Source organism: Solanum dulcamara, chromosome 7 (genome assembly GCF_947179165.1).
Source record: "Solanum dulcamara chromosome 7, daSolDulc1.2, whole genome shotgun sequence".
Lineage (NCBI taxonomy): Eukaryota > Viridiplantae > Streptophyta > Magnoliopsida > Solanales > Solanaceae > Solanum > Solanum dulcamara.
The window spans coordinates 8,862,326-8,881,954 of record NC_077243.1 but is presented as its reverse complement, the minus strand read 5'-3'; the positions used below and the strand labels follow the sequence as shown (position 1 = coordinate 8,881,954).

Sequence of the window (19,629 nt, the reverse complement as noted above, 5' to 3'; positions counted from 1 at the left end):
GGCAGTAAAATATCTTAAAAAGGAGTTTGAAATGAAAGACCTCGGAAAGACAAAATTTTGTCTTGGTCTACAAATTGAATATTTTGCAAATGGGATATTTGTCCATCAATCAACATATACAGAAAATATTTTAAGGAGATTTTACATGGATAAAGCACACCCACTGAGTACCCCAATGGTTGTGAGATCTCTTGATATTAATAAAGATCCATTTCGACCTCATGAAAATGATGAAGAGCTTGTTGGTGCTGAAATACCATACCTTAGTGCAATTGGTGCATTAATGTATCTTGCCAACAATTCTAGACCAGATATAGCCTTCGCAGTAAACTTGTTAGCAAGATTTAGTTCTTCCCCAACGCGAAGACACTGGAATGGAATTAAGCATATATTCAGATACCTTCGAGGGACCATTGATATGGGATGGTTTTACTCGAATGAATCTCCGTCACAATTGATTGGTTACGCAGATGCGGGATATTTGTCTGATCCCCATAAGGGTCGATCGCAGACAGGCTATTTATTTACATGTGGTGGTACAGCTATATCATGGCGTTCAACAAAGCAAAATATGGTTGCCACTTCTTCAAATCATGCAGAGATAATACCCATTCATGAAGTAAGTCGAGAATGTGTTTGGTTAAGATCAATAACTCAACACATTCAAGAAACATGTGGCCTTTCTTTGACAAAAGACGCTCCAACAATATTTTATGAAGACAATGCTGCATGTATAGCTCAACTGAAGGGAGGATACATCAAAGGAGACAGAACAAAACATATTTCACCAAAATTCTTTTTCACTCGTGATCTTCAAAAGAAGGATGAAATAGATGTCCAACAAATTCGTTCAAGTGACAATTTAGCAGATATGTTTACCAAGGCATTGCCAACTTCAACCTTTGAGAAAATGAGATACAAAATTGGAATGCGTCGTCTTCGAGATGTTAAGTGATGTTTTCATCAGGGGGAGCAAAATACGCGCTGTACTCTTTTTCCTTAAACAAGGTTTTATTCCACCGGATTTTCCTGGTAAGGTTTTTAATGAGGCAGCACTCAATGCGTATTATCAGATGTGTGTACTATTTATCCTTCATTAGGCTTTTTTCCACTGGGTTTTTCCTAATAAGATTTTAACGAGGCACAACATCTATGGATGTTCAGAATAACTATGTATATTGTTTCTTGTAAAGTTTTTAATGAGATACATTTTACGTGGACACCCAAGGGGGAGTGTTATCAACCAAATTAATGGTTGTCCACTTTGCATTAGTGGATGATCCTCTATCTTTTTTAGTGGGCAACTTACCCATTAATGTTTTGTTTTCTTCCATTTACATATGGCTATAAATAGCCTTCTTTAATGTAAAGATGATAGAGATATACTACATATACATAGTAAAATTTCTCCTTTGTTCTCCTATCTTATCTTTTACTCTTGCTTCCTTGTTTTGTTGTATTTCTTAACAACTAACACATTTTCAGTATTTGTTGAAATATTGTATCGTACCTATTAAATTTTCTCTTCCTTCTGGAAAAAATGATTGTATGAAGAGTAAAAGAGAACAGCTAACATGTTATCCAAGAAGTGAAAAGGAAAGTGTTTTGAGATACTCTTATTATTTTCTAACAGTTACCCACATATTCTCTAAAAAGAATAGAAGAAGAGAGAATATTTTGTTGAATTTTCATATATAAGTGTAATGTGTCGAATCTAGTGATTTGTGGACTATGAATCAAACCTAGATAAACTAAGATTGAACTTACAAAACAATTGTTGAGGTTAAGACTTCTACGAATCAATAATTTTTTGTAAGTTTAGGGTCTTTATCACATTATACTCGCACAAATTTTACCGTTATTTCGATTTTGCGTTGAGATACTATGCACACGTTTTGATATTCATGAGTGCTATGAAAAAATTTGTCGAAAAATAACATAATGACATCGTCACTCCACAATCATATAACTCCACCCATCAAATTCATATATGCAAAACTTTTGCAATACACAATAAATGATATGAATTCGATTAACGATTTAATTCAACTTCTCCTCGTTTTCCAGTTTTGCACTCATACCATAGGAGGGATATAAATAAATAATACATACTTAATCGAATAATGAATTGTTATTAGACATATAAACCTATTTTGTGGATTTTTAATCACAGACATTACATTACAATCATCGCTAATCTTCTCAGATCGACAAAAATCATTCCATGCCCCCTCAATATTTTTCTTAGCATGTGAATCGGCGAAATTCACTTATAACTTTGTATAGCTTATGAAAATAATTTCATATCATAACAATTGTTTTATTGCGTCATATCTTAATTCTTAAATGAATGTGTCTATTTTTTCTATTGAAATATTTTTTTTTCACTATGGTTAATGTTGTTTGACAACCACAATACGTAGATGCATTAATTTGGGAAAATTTTGTAAATAATCACTATAATAAATTTAACTGGGTTCTTTAGTTATAGTTTGCATATTTACGGGTTGTAGCTATATTTCAATGTCTCGTTTGTATAATTCGCGGATAATTGAGTTATTTTAGTATAAACTCAAAATAACAAATTTATACAAACACAAACATCTAAATTTTAAACAGTTATATAAATTATATTATACAAAATTACATTATACAAAAGTTATACAAATTATATTATATAAATTTTGAATTATACAAACTCAAACCGTAATTAACGCTAAATGTTAGTACCAAATTGTAAATTAGCTAAACTATAATTATGTTAATTAATTAAATTATGTACTAATTAACTAGTATATGTTTACTTGCATAATATTCCCTTAATTTTATTTCAATCTGAATACTCGCTAAGAAATTTCCTAGACTCATTATCAATCAATTCCTAAATCACAAACTCATATTTTGTAATGAGAAAAGGGTAAAAAATGCACTTCATTTATAGTTTGATCCAAAAATGTCCTTACCGTCAATACTTTGGTCCAGAAATGCCCTTATTGTTATTTAATGGGTCAAAATGCCCTTTTTCAAATAAATATATTATTTATTTTCTTTTTGAACATATTTTTTTCCTAATAATATTTATTTTATTAAAAAATATTTACTCTACTTCAATTAGAAAAAAATTAAAAAATTAAAAATATTTCTTATTTTATTATAATTATTTTCCATTGTTGTTTGAATAAAAATTAATGATAGATTTATTATGATCTTATATATATGACATATATTATCCTTTAAAACTTAGAGTACATGAGATTATTCTATTTTAATTGATAAAATGAGATTACGAAGAATAAAATAATTTCCTACATTTTTATTACTTAAAGTGGTTTAAAAAGAAAGAAAACAAGAATAGAGTTCCTTAAAAGCAATATTTTTATAAGGAATAAGATTTGTTTTTCTTTAAAAAAATATATTTATTCGGAAAAGGATATTTTTGACCCATTTTGTAATAATAGGGGCATTCTTGACCCATTAAATAATAATAGGGGCATTTCTGGACCAAAGTATTAACGACAAAGACATTTTTGGACCAAACTATAAATGAAGGGCAATTTTATTCATTTCAAATAGTTTAAGGACATTTTTGACCATTTTTTCTTTTGTAGTTAATCCAGTAACTATGATTTATTTGACTGATTTTCATGTTATTGTATCCGCACCAAAGATAAGCATATAACTACGAGTATATTTATTCTTGTCTGAGTAAAAGATTTAATTAGTATCATAGTTTATGGCACCTCATATATTTCAAAAATCTTGTCAATGAATTTCAATAATCGTTGTTAAAATTATGAGTGTATCTATTGAATTTGCTCACAGAACAAGCTATATACTAAAAGCATCAAAATATCAATTATTTGAGCATATTTATTTTGAAAAATAATTTCTTGAAGATTTAGTAAATCAACTAACTTTAAAGCATCAAGCAATAGCAGCAGAAATTATTTTAGAATCATTTTTAAAACGATAGGTACTTAACTCATAATCAACATTTTTTTAAAATTTTTTTCCTCGATTAGATAGCATAACGTTAACAAGATACGCCTATACTTTTAAATACTTATCTAAGGGAATAATCTTTTCATAATTCATAATAGTTTTTTTTCAGTTCTCTTATTAAAGAAGCCTAATTTTGTACCATATAGCAAAGATATAGAATAACTTCTCCTTAAAGATTATCGAATGCACAAAAGCTAGCATACAATACAATGCATCATTTCTTTTAAGGTTTTATTTTCCTCCTGGTTGTTTATTCGATTTAAGTGACTAATGAGGGGTAACTTCATTAAAAAATTTATTTATTTTCAAAAATTCATTAAGCAAAATAAATTCACCATTTCTATCAAATTCGGTGTTTTAAAAGAAGGGGGCGTGAGGCGAGGCATTTTACTTAATATAGGGCGATGCGTAAGCCTTGAGACGTGGGGCGTAAGCCCTATGAATCTTTAATTTTTTATTTTACAATATGGTATAATAATATAATAACACAAAATTATAAAAATACATTAATAGTTTGAAATAATTACAAATATGATTAAGAAAACTCATGGAAAATAAAACTTACATGACTATACAATTATAAATAATCTAATATCTTAACTTTCTAATAATAAAAGAATCATTATTTCTTAAAATATTTTTTATCATACTATACAATTTACCTCTCTAACATAAAATAATCAATAAAACTTACTAGTATTACAATAAAAATATCACTCCATCATGAATAGAGATAAAATTACTTTCAAATAACTAAATAAAATATGATAATTTTGAGGCATATGACAAAATCATGAAGATCAATAATAAGTGAAAAAGTAAAATTTCGCTACGTATTTTTAAAAGAAATGTTACATAATATATAATCACCTTCATAGTGTTGCCAAATAGTAAAGATGTGATACTACAACTTGTTATTTGAGTTACTCTCAATCTTCTTATCTCTATAGATTAAAAATTATTAAGTATCATTCATTTATTTAAGAATTATGAGGGTCAACAATATTAGCTAAAGATTTTAACACATAATTTGTGTAAGATCTGTTAGGCGAGCCTAGAGCGTTAGGAGTTGGGCGTGCTTAAGGGGTACAGCCGGACGCTTAGGGCGTAAGTCTTACAGAACTAAGTTTCACATTTGAGTCTTGGAGCGTTTTGCTAGAGCCCCGCCCTAGAGCGAGCCCTGATACAAGTGTCAACAGCGTCTTTTAAAACACGGATCAAATCTACTCTAGATCTTGATAGTTTTATACAATTAATTTTTTACTTAAAATTGAATTCTATTATCAAAGTCTAACATGTCATAAAACGAAGAAATCAATCACGCAAGTTATTTAGTATTTTCATTCATGACTAAGAAAATACAACTAAATCATAATTACAATATTCTTTGCCAACAAAAATATTATTCTTAATTAAAATAATCATAATATTTTTAAAAGATTTTTTTACGCATAATAACTCCACGTCAGTCATTGGGAACATGCAATAACTTATAACTCAGTCAAAGTCAATATTTTTGTAGAGGTAACTGATGTCTATTTGGACTTGCATCATGAAATGATGCAGAGACAGGTTCTAAAGATCATCAACAGGCACACCATGGAGAATCTGTCCACATTCAGCTAATTGGTGAGTCCTCCCATGTATTCGGAGGATCCACTTATCTTATTCTTGCATTGAGTTTAGTCTTTATCATTTTGATTTGAGGTAGCCATGAACTTGTTATTGACACCATTTAGACAGCAGTGATAGATGCTTCATAAACTAGATAGAGTTGGGTTGATTGAGTATTTCTATTCCTTGAATTGTTCTTGTTAGATTATTCTCACGACATAGATTGGAGTTTGATTTGTTGGCCTATAGCCTTTTTTCCTTGAGTTAGATTGTTGATTGGATTTGCCCACTTATTTGTCTCTTTATTTTAAGTCTTCCGCTGATTAAATGAATGAATGGATGTGTGACTAGACCAACTAGTTCGCTTGAGAGACAGTAATGATTTCTGAGGCTGATCACTTCTTGAATACCCTCTTGAAGCGTGAAAAATTTGAATAATAATCTTGAATCTCCACGATAATAGCCTACTCCATTGTCAAGAGTGTAAGACATAAAATAATTTTTTGCTAACACAAATATGCATAATAATACGAAACCTATCATCCAATCATTCATATGGGCTATAATATTTACTTGTGGAATGGTAACAATATTCATAGTATCATTTGCTTCAACAAAAGACATCCTCTTAACTTGGCAAGGATATCATTTTTTCTAGTTCTATCTCTACAAAATGATGATCGTCTTAAAAAATTTATCACTAGCTTTGGACATGTAACAATAGTTTTACTTTTATAAAAAGCAGTATAAAATTCAAAGCAGAACTAATAAAGATTTCTCATAGCAAACGTAGAACTCTTATCAAATTTGTAGAAATTTTTTCTCAATTGGTTCATTTTCTCACAAAGAAAGAAGATAGATAAATAGGAAAAAATCTGATCGTTATAGAATAAATAAATAATGGTTCGCTAATTCTCATAATGAGCCAATGATTACGATTTAAAAATAATAACTCATTTAATTCTAAAGAATGAATTTGGGTACATTTTGGATAATGTAATTTCTTGTAGGCTCAAATTCTAAAAATGACTTTTTGCTAAATCGAATTTGAATTAGGTCTCACCTATAATTCACCTGTAATTTGGGGGCGGGAGAACTTACCAATTTGCTTTCACGACAAAATACCATGTATGCAAGCCCAAAAAGAGAGCTTTTCGTAATTCATACACTACAATAAACAAAGAAATCTGAGGTAATAATATAATTGTCGCTACATTATATTTAGCGGCAATAATAAATATGAATATTTATAACTATCACTCTACATAAAACACTGCTAATGACTTTACTGACTTTGAATACAATATATTAACTTAATTACAGTTAAATATTTCCACAACAATAAATATTAGTGTTAAAAGTAAATTACTACTTAATATCTATTTTGTTATACTCGTGAGTATAGATCGTTTAACTTTAGCCATGATGAATACCTAAGATATCACTATACAATCAATCTCAAATATTTTTGTAACAACTTTTTCACTATAATTGCCTAGTTTTTGGTAAATCAACTTTTACTATAACAATGGAATCTTCATGTGGTCAAGGATTTTTATCTTCCCCACCTCTTTTTCTACATTATTTTCTTTTGCCATTCTTCATTAGTTGACGTGGACATCAACGTACTTAGAACGGCGTCGTTTATGATACTTCCTTGTTGAAAACCCTTGCCCTGAACCAAAGTTATGTCAATGCATTCATAATTTTCATTCACAAAATCACAATATAAATTCCAAAAGTTCCCAAATTTACCAATTCCAGTCCCAATTTAACTCAAATTAACTATTCTAGTCACCAATCCCTCATCACTCTTTCCCTTTTTACCCCAAAAATAGTTTTCTCAGATATCCCTAAATTCTCTTCACCCTTCTCCGTCTTCCCAAAATTTCTCTCCCTCTTTCGAAAACCAACACATAAGAACACTAAACACACCAAAGTTCAAATCTTTTTTGCTTATTATCACCATAATTATTGCAAGATTATTACCCATGTTCCATCTTTTTGGATGATGCTTTCTTTTTACAGTAGCAGTGGCAGGAACTTTGCAGTTCTTGATAATATTTCAAATTTTTCTTGGCCAAAACCCCAGCTTTCTTCTTCTTCTCACTTGTTCTGTAAAAGGTTTCTTTTCTTCAATGCAACCCCACGATCTCCACCTGTAAACCCTCCATAGACAATCCCTTATCCGATCCCCTCATTATCATGTCCGACCCACAACCCTCATCTTCTTCTTCTCCGATCCATCACGAGACAAACCATACCCACAACGAAAACAAAGGTTTCCCTTCCCAGGAGAAGAAAACCTCAGAGAATAACTTTAACAGTAATAGTAATGCTAATAATAGTATTAGTAATATAGTTAGGAGAGAGAGGCCTGCGAGGGAGTGTACCAAAAGGGCAGCGGCGAGGTTACAGGCTGCAGCTGCAGCAGAGGCGGAGGCTGCTTCTAAGGTGAGGAAGAAAAAGACTGCAGGTAGGAAAGAAAGGCTAGCGGCTAGGTTGTTGAGGGAGGAGGAGGATGAAGAGAAGTCCCATAAAGGTGATGATGAGGAGGGGGTAGAGGAAGGCGAAAACGGGTCACCTTCTTCACGGCAACAATGCGGCAAGATTGTGACTCAGCTTGTGGGAGAGCCCGAACCATCGCAGTTGCCTCGATGGAACCTACGGTCCATGTGGCAGTTAGCTTCCATATTGAATTTCTTGAATGTATGTTTGAAGCTGAACAAGTTTGCAACTTTATGTTACATGTGCATTTTTTGGGGATAAATGCTTAATTTTTTTTTCTTTTGTGGGGTTATAGGTTTTTAGGCCTTTGTTGAATATTAGAGTGGAGTTTTCAGCTGAGGAATTTGAAACAGCATTGATTACTCCAAATGATACACTTGGTGATATACATATGCCATTGCTAAAGGTTGGTGAATTTGTCTAACTTCAGTTACTTTTGGTGCAAATTGAGCTTTTCTGTACCCAGTTGGGTGTTTGTACCTTCACGCTCGACTGTAGTTCTTCTTGGTGCTGTGGTGATTCCTTTCACAAAACTGCAACTGTTTTTGTATTTGTGAACCTTTGAATTTAACTTGCATTATCTGCTGCTTGAAATCAGAAAAGAGTTTATGTCCCATCTTTAAAACTAGCATCCTCTGTTCTCGTGTGTCTTTTTCTTCATTGGGAGCTAGGATGCCTGCAAAGTTTGCACCTTTTAACCTTTGATGCTGTTAAAAGGGCCATGGAACTACTCAGAGCCGAGGACTATTTGAGTAGAGAAATACTGATAGCAATTATATGTTGTGCAAAGTCCTCAAATCTGTATAAAATGTTTCTCAAACATGTAGAATAAACTTTTAAGTGGCTTTTTACATGCATACCAATGCAGCTATACCTTGAAAAATATGCAGTTTGGTCTGAATTTATTTCAATGGCTAGTTTCAGGCAGAGAACCATCGTTCTCAAAAAACATCCATTCAACTGGGAGGGGATTGGGACAAGTAGTAGTATTTCTTATTACATGGTGCTGACATTGACCAGAAGTGTTGTTTATCGGAATTGCATACTTTTGAGCAGATTAAATATTAACCTTATATGATAAGAATTTTGTATTTATTTAAAGTTAGTTGAAGAAGTGTGACAGGCATGAAATTGTTACCGTGAAGAGACATCTCTTTTATACAGAAATCTCAGCCTAAAATGGTCCAAGATGTTGTAAATGCGGGTGAGAGAAACTAAATGGAGAAAGTTAATATACTTTAAATGATATGGATGGGACTTGGTGCCTAAATGGCATTAAAAGAAGTTTGAGGGGTGCATGTGGGCTACTTCATTAGACGTTATATCTTAAGTAGAGGTAGACAATGATGTACTGAAGTCAATACTATGATTTATTTGAGTATTAGTGTCATCCAGTTTGATTGTCCACACCAGATTGCTAGTGATTCATGTTTTATTCATTTAAACACTGACGAGTGTGATTGGAACATATTATTAGTTTTCTGCTGCTCTGGATCTCATCCTTACTTCTCAGTAGACCATGTTAGTGGCCTTATGGTTTGTAACCTTTGTATGGTCTAGATGTCAGAAACCAAATAGGGTGGCATTCTTTGAGTTGGGCGTACATCCTGCTGATTTTGACATAACCAAAGGAGGAACCATTATGTTTGGTGCTGCTCGTAATGGAGAAATGCTGTCTTGTTTGCATATAGTTGGTCGCTGCTCTTGTTCCTTTTAATTCAGGTTAAACTTAACTCGTTTGAGTAAGGTGGTGTACTGTTTCAGGGGTTTGGTGTAGATTTTCATGTGTGACAGAGCAAGTGTCGAAGGAGGTCTTCCTATCTTTATCCCAAGTAAATATGATATTCATTGGATGAACAACCAAAAGAAAGATGGCTTGTGTTTTGGGTGAACATGCTTGACAGATTAGAAAAGTCTGCATTCATAGTTAACTGCAAATTCATTCCATGCATAACAGATTAGAGAACTCTGCATTCTAATCTGCCATTTTTACTAGGCACGCCTCCATAATTAGTCCACATTCTTGTTGTCCTTGAGCCTCATCTTAACATTTTTTTACAGGTTAAGGAGACTGTTTTCTTGGTAAGTCCTCTAGCTAAATTTTATGTTCTATGGGGAGGCTACTCAGGAACATAAAATTTTCCCCTTGAGCTTTATATTAAAGTTGTGGTTCCAATATTTCTGAGAAAAAAACTCAATAAAGGAAAGATGTTTGAATGATTTGAATCACCAATGATACATCATACCTGTATATATACATTTTCATTCCTAGTGATTCTACTAACATTTTTGTAACTTTTTGCTTGAAATATACTTACATTGAATTTACCATTGTAAGTTTTTTCTGTTTTCTTATTTCTGTTTTCCCCCATCTCTGTAGGCAATCCCACCGGTTACGCGAATGGCACTTGGACACAATACATGGATTACTGTTTTGTGCAGGAAATTAAGAGATTGGTGGCATTGGGTAACTTACCATTTAATCAAACTGAGTGAGCTTTTGTTGTGCATATGCTTGAATAGCTAACTGATAACTTTCTGCAGGTTGCAGAGGGGGAACTACCTATAGTTGCAGCACAAGGGTGAGTAACATAGATTTTTGTTCTTGAAGTGCTTATAGTTTGCGTACGTACTTACCGGGAAAAAAGTTTGCGTACGTTAACAAAGTACCTTCAAATTTACAGGGCTGAAATTGAAGCTTATAGTGCGCTAGATCCTGCAGTCCGCGTGGTGATTTTGAAAGCATTATGTGATATTCGTGTTGAGGTATTTCGGACCTGTCTTATTTACCATTATTCCTGTTATCTGTTATGTACTTACCTTAGTTCCTAGCTCACTTGGGTTATCAATGATTCTTGAAAGCTAATGATTTCTTAAACCATCTTTGTCACATTCTCATTGGTTCAGTTTGACTTGGAAAGAATTGAGGTAGTCAAATCTATTAATACTCAGAAAAGATGCTCGAGTTATAGTAGGGTTGTCCTTAGACTTATTTCTCAGGGAACTTACCCAGAAAAGATTTTTTTTTAAAGGAAAATATCTATCCAAGTTATCAGAGCTAAATCAGACTTAACTTTGTTAATTGATTTAGACACTTAGAAACTTAATTAATGTGCAATCTTTCGCATTGCAATTTACCAAAAAAATAAGTTTACCATGGGCAGAGATTAATTCTGTTTGGCTCTTGATAAGTGAAATTGGACTGCCATTGTTGATCAAGGACGTAGCTGTCTCACATTTGGAACATCTCATAAAATGAAGGGTATAGTAGTTTGGAAATCTATCATTAACCTGTTTCTAGTGGTGAAGTTCTCCATTTACTAGTTGTGTTTGAATTTTGTTATGTCTTTTCTAGAATTAGGTTTAGTTTCATTATATGGGGCCTCGTTTGCACCTCAACAAAAAGGACACAGAGAGAAGAGGGGAAAAAATTAATAGCTTTTTCCTGCATCATAGTATCATACAGACATGAGACATCTGTAGTATTAGCTAAGTGGATTTGTAGAGCATTTATACTCAAAAGAAGAGAAGGAAGAGAAGAAGGCTCTTCCAATTGTCAAAAGGGATAAACTGTGTGACTGTTAGTATATCTATAACCTAATTTTCATAATGTGGTCCAAGTTCTCTTTTAAGAGATTCAAATGTCTGGTTTTGGGATCTTCTAAATGCACCACATCATCAAACCTAAATGATAGAGATAGGTCTACGACATGTATTTTTCTTCCACCCATAAGGGTAAGAAGAGGAGTATAAAAATATTTTTTCTCAAAAATCAAGGACTAGATGGAATGTTGTGAGATAGTTCTTTTAAATATATTATTATAAATAAAGATGTGGTGAGGCAGAGTAGTCCTTCAAACTTTTCTTGAGCGCCTAGTACTCTGATGATATACAAACTTACATAGCCTACTCTTGTTTTTACATGTACTTGCTGAAATTTTTAAATTTTAATGTGTCATTTGAGGTCCCAATATGGTTGCTTATTGTGCAGCAAGAAGATATTCGTAACTACATTGACGAAAACTTGAAACAAGGTGTTCACCTATCACTATTCCGAAAAGAACGTATTGGTGGTGATTCTCATGGAATTTCTTACTGGTAAGAGTAACTTCGCTCCCAAGAAGTCCACTTTTCTTAGATATAGCCACAATGTTGTTATAGGCTTGCTTAAACTGCACTTAGGCCCTGAAGCTCTGTGAAGTCCAGGTTGTGCGCTTTGCCTCGCTTAATTTGCACTTTAGTGTAGGCATTAAGGTGCTAAGGCATGCACACCTTCACCTATGAGTTGTCATTAAAGGCACACCGTCTTAAATAGCATCATTATAGTGTTTCCAGTCTTCTGTCCAAATAATACATTTTTGTGTTTATAATTACATTTTCTTGCATAACATTTCTTCTCTTTTATTTTTTCTTCATTGGCACTTTTATTTGCTAAGGCCCACAGTTAATCTCAATGACCTCTTTGTGCTTACAAACATAAACTTTGGTGCTTTTGCCGCTTTTCGGTTTTGATTACTTTGAAGAGCGATTTTTATAAGTTCTCTCAGCACTTGGTGGAGAATAGTATTTTCTCTGGTCAATGTTCATTGCTAAAGTCTGTTTGTTTTTTTACTTCATTCAGGTATGAGAATGATCCCATAATTGGGCATCGACTGTACCGAGAGATTAGAAAGATTGAAATCAAGAAAGGGAAGGGAAAGACTGTACCACCAATACCTAGCTCATGTTATCAGTGGGAAACTGTTGCAACTAACTTGGATGAATTCCAGGATGTTTCTGTAAGTTCTTAATATGGTCAATCACTTATATTCTATCCATTGTGTTTTAGTTTGCAGAAAAGAATGCTGGAAAGATCACCGGAAAGACCTTAGATCATTAGTAATTGATTTTTCAATAATTTTACTGTATCAAACTTCTAATTTCGTTTTCCCCCTCTATTTGTTAATGCTTGCTTTTTTGCTTTGTGTATTGTCAGTAACCTAGATTTTCAGTCCACAACTAGATATTTTTTTTGAAAAAATAGAAGTTATAGGTCAAGGTGAAGTACTGGTTAATAAGAAACAAGGATATCTATTCAGAAGATGAGAATGTAGGGCCGTTCGGCTGGAGGAATTAAGTGGGTTATCACAGTTTGAAATTTGGGATTAAATCAACCCTGTGTTTGGTTGACGGTATTGGCTAAAACCAGTTATAGAATATCTATCCCACTATAGAGGGTGAGATATCTAATCTTGGTTATAATCTTAGGATAACCTGGTTTCGAACCAAACGACCCCTAAGGATACAATAGAGAAAAGGGGAAAATTAATCCAATATTTAGAGGCGAAATGGTCTAAAGGACCCTTGTACTTGAATGCGCTTGTATTATGGACCCTTCTACTTAGCCCTTTAACACTTAAACTTAATCAAAAGAAGATTTTTGAACCCCTCTTACCTTGTGTATAGCTCACTCGCCCTTAAATAGATGACATGTCAAATCCATGTCACATAAACTCATCATAATTATCTTCATTAACTATTTTTAAAAATTATTAATCAAAAATATTAAATAAAAGGTAAAATAATAAATTTTCAATTTATTCTTTAAAATAAAGTAAAATTCCTATTTCTCTCACCATCCTGACTTCCTCCACATTCTTTCCACCTCCTCCAACCCACAACCACCATCACCATCACCTCCACCCTCTTATTCTCTTTTTCTCCCATTTAAATTTGTCTTCATACAAAAGAAAAGGGACATCAGGAATGGAGGTCTTGAAATGAAAACCTTGAATCTTGAAAATATATGATCTAAATTGTCATCTTCCTTTGTTTCCTTTTTCTCTTCCGTTGCAAGCCTTTTGTGTTGAAGAGGAAATTAGAGAGAAGCAAACATATAATTATGTATCCATTGTAAAAAAAAAAATTGAAAATTTTACTCGGTGTTAACTGGTGAGACTAAAATGGAAACCAAAAAGACAGAAGAAAAAGGGGAATGGGGTCTGCTGAAGAAGATGACAGTAGGGTGTGGAGAAGAAAGAAAAAGGGAGTTGGGGTGGGGATGTTGGGGGATGACTGAAAAAGAAGGTTGGGGCTGGGATGGGGGAAGAAGAAGGTTCTTTTTTATTTTTTTCCTTTTTTAAATTTATTATTTTCCCCACTTGTGGGATTTCACTGGGTATGTTGTTGTTATTGTTTAAATTTATTATTTTATTCTTCTATTCTTTTAATATTTTTTAATTTAAATATGATATTCACTTGCCTCCACACACGTGTAGTCACACACACTTGCCAACTCAACTATCTATATGCCACATAAGCTTGGTCAATGGTCAGTGGGGTTTGATATATTGTGTTTTACTGAGTTTAAAGGTTCAGTTGGTAAAGGGTAAAGTAGAAGGATCCATAATACAAACTCGGACAAGTACAAGAGTCCATTAGACTATTTCGCCTATTTTAGATACTGACACATTACACATAGTAGTATTAGTAGGGTTGTGTATTCAGTTTCCGATTTGGTTCTATAATACATGGTTTATTCAATTTTTGGTTTTGAGAAAGTGCAATACTATCCAAACCCAACTATTTGGTACGGTTGGTTTAATCTTATCCAAACACAACTATTTGGTAGGGTTGGTTTTTCTCCATTTAGTGTCTATTGTAAAATACATTTCAAAGGAAAAGCAGTCACGTTCATGGGAAGTCATCTTTGGTGGTCTAGTAATCTACTCTAAGCAAGTTTATTTCTAAAAAATATCTTTATTTGGAAATGTGGTGGTTGGTTATTAACTTATTTTCCTTTATTAACTGGGTTGATAACTAGTCTACTTAAATCTGGGTCAAAAAGCATTTCTTTTATGATAATTGCAGTCTGAATGATTGAGTGTCTAATTTCACATCGTGGGGCAGTTTTAGCTGCTTCTAGGAAGGAAATTTTACTTGAGGCAGGTAAAATTTGTAAACAAGATGATGTACAGATTCCGGATGATCTCTCATTTGATTGTCTTAAGGTAACTAATTGCCTGATTATCTTTATGCTTGTTTAGACACAATCTTGTAGAACGATGAAAAACTAGCTTTTATTTAGCGGTCAATTTTTTGAGTATTTGCTGTGCTGTGCTGTGCCGTTGCATGCATACGCCATATAGGTTTCTGATGCCAAAGAAGTCTCTGAAGAAGTAGCTTTTGAGTTTTAATCTTTTTATCTAGTCCAGAAAGAGTTTTTTTTCTTCGTGTGTGTGGTAAGTGTGTTTTTACCTGGAGAGCTGCATAACAGTGCATACTTGTTGAACTTTCTCCAACCCACTGGAAAAGAAATGATAGTGGTATTATTTGAAACAACATTAGTAAGTGTGGATAAGCTATTAACATTTATTGTGTAGATTAATGAGAAAAGAGAAAAAACGTAGATTCTAGTTGAAAGACCTTTTGTCTTGAATGGACTTGTCTGGAGGTGGGGGTGCAAGCATTGAGATAGTACTGCACATTAGAAAGCGGGTGTCATGTACAAACTTCCTCCCTGTAACGAGCTACTATCAAAGCCATAACCTATTTAACACCAGAAGAAGTTTATGAACAGTTCCCACAATGAGATACCAAATCAACACTGCAAATAGAGATGATTGTTGTCTTCAATTCCTTCTGCACAGATTTTCTGTACATCTGTCTCTTTTCTACCAGTTATGTTGAGTCATGCAGACTTCATGCACTCATCACCCAAGAAGAAAAGGCCACCTTCTATGATCTTCAGTCTCCAAAATCATTTCCAACCCCATTGTGAAACTTGTGTAGCAATTGATAAGATCTGATAGAATGACTTCACAGTACCTCTCTCTCTGTCTGTCTGTCTGTCTCTCTCTCTCTCTCTCTCTCTCTAAATGGAGGTTCTTCATTAGTTACTTGTATTGAGGAAATGTCATAAGAACACAGACTGCCTGCTTGGTCATTCTCTAATCTGTATTGAGCCACGTTACCTCTGTATCTGCTGCAAAATTGAATTCGGAACTAGAAATGAGACATCAACTGGTGGTTCAGAATTAAAAGGGATATTTCCCCTGAAGGATATCCATCAACTGGTTTACAACCTACAGAAAAAGAGGATTTTGAGTTTCAAACCTATTGTGCTAGTATCTAGAAAAATGCATTCTGGATAAGCCTACAAGCAGTTGAACATTTTTGAACAATGAAAAGTAAAAAATAGTGCATGAGGGTTTGCACTTATATATCCTTGTCGTTAACATCGTGCTTTTGAGTCCTCAAGGTTACATGTTTCCTGCTGGGGAAATCAATGGTTATACTCTCCTACTCAAAAGATGAGAAGTGAAGTTGTGTGTCTTTACTATTTTTATCTCGACGGTGCAGATGACGTGCAATCTCCATTCTTACAGTTAGAACCATAAATTCTTTGTCGTGCTTCAACTTCTGTCCTATTGTGAGTTGTCATCATACTTGTAAACATTTCTTGCTCTGAAGTAACAATTGGACTTGATGAAAACCATATGCATCCATTTATGTTATCTTGCCGCATGCTATCCGATGTCCACTGGTGATGATAATGGATTATTGCTGAAAGGTTGGTGAGGCGCTGACTATGATACTCGAATGCTACTTTAGATTTCAATCTGAATCTTCTTGTGTGATCAGATTGTGTTTAAGCAGCATAGCAAAGAGTGAGTGAAATAGACAGTGGCAGTAACACTGTTTCATTGTTGTCTATATCTTGTTAAGGAAAGATGGGGATGAGGGAGACCGTGGATTATATGCTGACATGGGCTCTATTTCCCCGGCAATGTATTTGAGGGATTTGTCTGAAATGCACAAGTTATACTGTTTTTTATTTGTGTGTAAAAATTGGTATACCAATCCTTATTGGTGCTGACATGGGTTCTGTTTCCATGACAAAGCTTTTGAGGGTTTTGCCTATAAGTCAGAAAGTGAAATTTAGTACTCTCTTTTAGAAATTAGAATGTAAATCCGAGTTCAGTAATGAGCTTTTAACCAATAATCTTTCTCTTTCAGTCTCTTAATATCAACTTTGCCTTCCTGATCTTGTTGGGATCAATTATTGTTTGTGTCATTAATTGCCAATACTTCGAAACCTCAGCAGAACGGAAAAAAGATTTGGTGATTGCAACTTAAATTTGAAGTAAATTAGCCAAGTGTGGGTATGTGTATATGTGTTTATTGTGCAACACACGCACAACACACCATTGCGTTAAATCTGGTAAGATGCTGATAAGTGAAACCGGAAGTAGCTTTATAGTTGGCATGACACGTTGTGTTTTCATTGCTGAATTGGTTGATTTGAATCAGTAAGATTTCCAGATGTACCTTGCATTTCAATCTGTAAAATTTTGCCCTTCCCTGCTAAAATGAAGCAATTTGGGAAGTGATAATCACCGTTTGATTTGAGGGCATCAATCCCAGCATAATATCACCACTTTCCCCTTGACACTCTTTTGCTTCCGTAACCCTATTTCCTTTCTCTTTTTGTTTCCTACCAATACTATTGCCTCATTATGAAGTACCTTCTCTATGACTACAGGAGAAGCTGTTCTCGAGTAAAAATAGAACAGAAGCTTCTGTTGGAAAGAAGTTGAAAAATGACATGCTTGCTGAGGTTGAGACGGTCCACAAGGTAATCTACTATTCATTTTCCGAGCTCTGAGTTTTTCTGTTTTTTGACTGCATATTATGGGACTGTTCTGAGATTGTGTTTTGTGCAGAGGAAAGAGAAATTGTTGAAGAAACAACATAGACAGGCATTGATGCTTGATAACATGCTAAATATGGATGGTCTTTCTGGTGGACGCTCCTTGCGGGATAGGAAGCCTGTGACCTACACATTTGGTAAGTGCATTTTACTTGGTCCTGCTTTTTTGATGGTTAAGTATTTGGTGTCTAATTGGACATTGGATACTGCACAGATGATTATGATCGGTCAATTAATGAGGCTATCAAGATAACCAAGTAAGTATGATTTTCTATTGGCTAGTCTCTCCGTCTATGTCTTTTGAAATATGCTGACATGTTCTTTCCTATCTCACTTCAGGAATGGTCAACCATCTGCAGAACCTACTTTGAGGAGAGAACCTGCTATTAAGCATGAAACTTCTACAAATGGTAGATTGGGTAGTCCTCCACACTTGTCACAACAAGTGTCTTTCAGAGTGCATTCTCCTAAATCTCCCGAATACGATGAATATGATGAAGACCATCACGATGAACAATTAGATCGAAGGTATTTGCTCCATGTGTTTTGAGATGTGTTTGGGTCTTTTCTTCAATGACTAATTGGTACTCTTCTTACATGTAGCAACCGTAGGAGGCAGAGACCCCAGCGCTATTCTGCATCAGAGTTTATTGAAGAATTATCCGAAAATGAGGCAGATTTTGACAGTGATGATGATATAATGGGTGAAGCGGTTTATGATGAAGAATATTTAAGGAAACGGAAACAGCGGAAGATGTCAAGTAGCTCGGAAGGAGATGATGAGTATCATTGGGACGAAGAAAATCCTGAAGATGAAGAGGAGGAATATGAAGATGAAGATTCCCCAAGTGCTAGTGAGGAGAGCGATGAACCTCGGAGTCGGAGATTTAAGAAGCTGCCGGGTCGCACAAGAAGAGAAACCAAGTTGAGGTCGGTGGGCAGCCTTCAGTCAGGTTTAAGACGCAGTAACAGGGCAACCAGAAACCGCATCAACTATAGCCATTTAGAGATGTCAGAATCAGAGACCGAGTCAATGAAACCTGAGAAGTCGAATGGATCGGAAGAGCACTATGATGCAAGTGATAATGCAGAGTTCTCAATGGGAAGTGATGACACAGAGGAAAACAATGACAATGAGGAGGTGAAAGTTGAGCCACCGGTTGATGATGTGCCATCTGAGATGGCAACAGCGGATCAAAATGATGTACGAAAGAGAACAAGCAGTCCAGATCAAGATGATGTTGAAAGTGGAGGGAGAAGGCGCTTTCTTGATCTCAATGAGCTTGCCCCAGGTCCTGGATTCGATGATGGTCCTAATTCAGTGATGAAAGATGAAGGTGCAGATGACTTCTGATGTCTTACCCCCTGAGATACTGTTGCTTGTAGTTTGGTGTTGCAAGCTGATTATATGATAGTTAACTCTCAGTCCACTCCATGATGGAAGCAAAGAGTTTCGTTTCCCGTGGAAAATTTTGGCAACTGTAATGCAGTTTGTTTATCCAAAAGGGAAGCTAATCAGAAGTGAGAAAATTATGTAGATTGAGTAGTCATTTTTTTTTAGCATTTCTACATTCACCTATGAAAAATGGTGGGGAAATTCGGTGAGAGTTTTCTTTCTTGTTCTCTGTACAATAACATTATAACTAATACTGTAACAGAAATATCATCTTTTAGATGCTTAGAACCCTTAATTTAGTCAGATGCGTGGTGTCATTTTCCTCCTCACTCCATATGTTGAGCCTGTTGTGGTGATGGTGGGGCGAAGTTTACACGGTAACCTTGTAATAAAATGATTTATAAATAGGGACGGAGGG

General features: G+C 34.3%; 1 protein-coding gene across 1 annotated transcript; it reads left to right on the top strand.

The window, feature by feature from the left end:
- Positions 1–7,341: 7,341 nt before the first annotated feature.
- LOC129893917 (DDT domain-containing protein DDR4) lies at positions 7,342–19,514 on the top strand. Its single transcript, XM_055969351.1, has 12 exons — positions 7,342–8,325; positions 8,420–8,530; positions 10,505–10,591; positions 10,669–10,706; positions 10,809–10,890; positions 12,116–12,222; positions 12,746–12,902; positions 17,648–17,740; positions 17,829–17,952; positions 18,030–18,072; positions 18,155–18,343; positions 18,419–19,514. The coding sequence occupies exons 1-12, from the start codon at positions 7,822–7,824 to the stop codon at positions 19,167–19,169; spliced, it is 2,286 nt and encodes a 761-aa protein (XP_055825326.1). The 5' UTR covers positions 7,342–7,821; the 3' UTR covers positions 19,170–19,514.
- Positions 19,515–19,629: the final 115 nt, after the last annotated feature.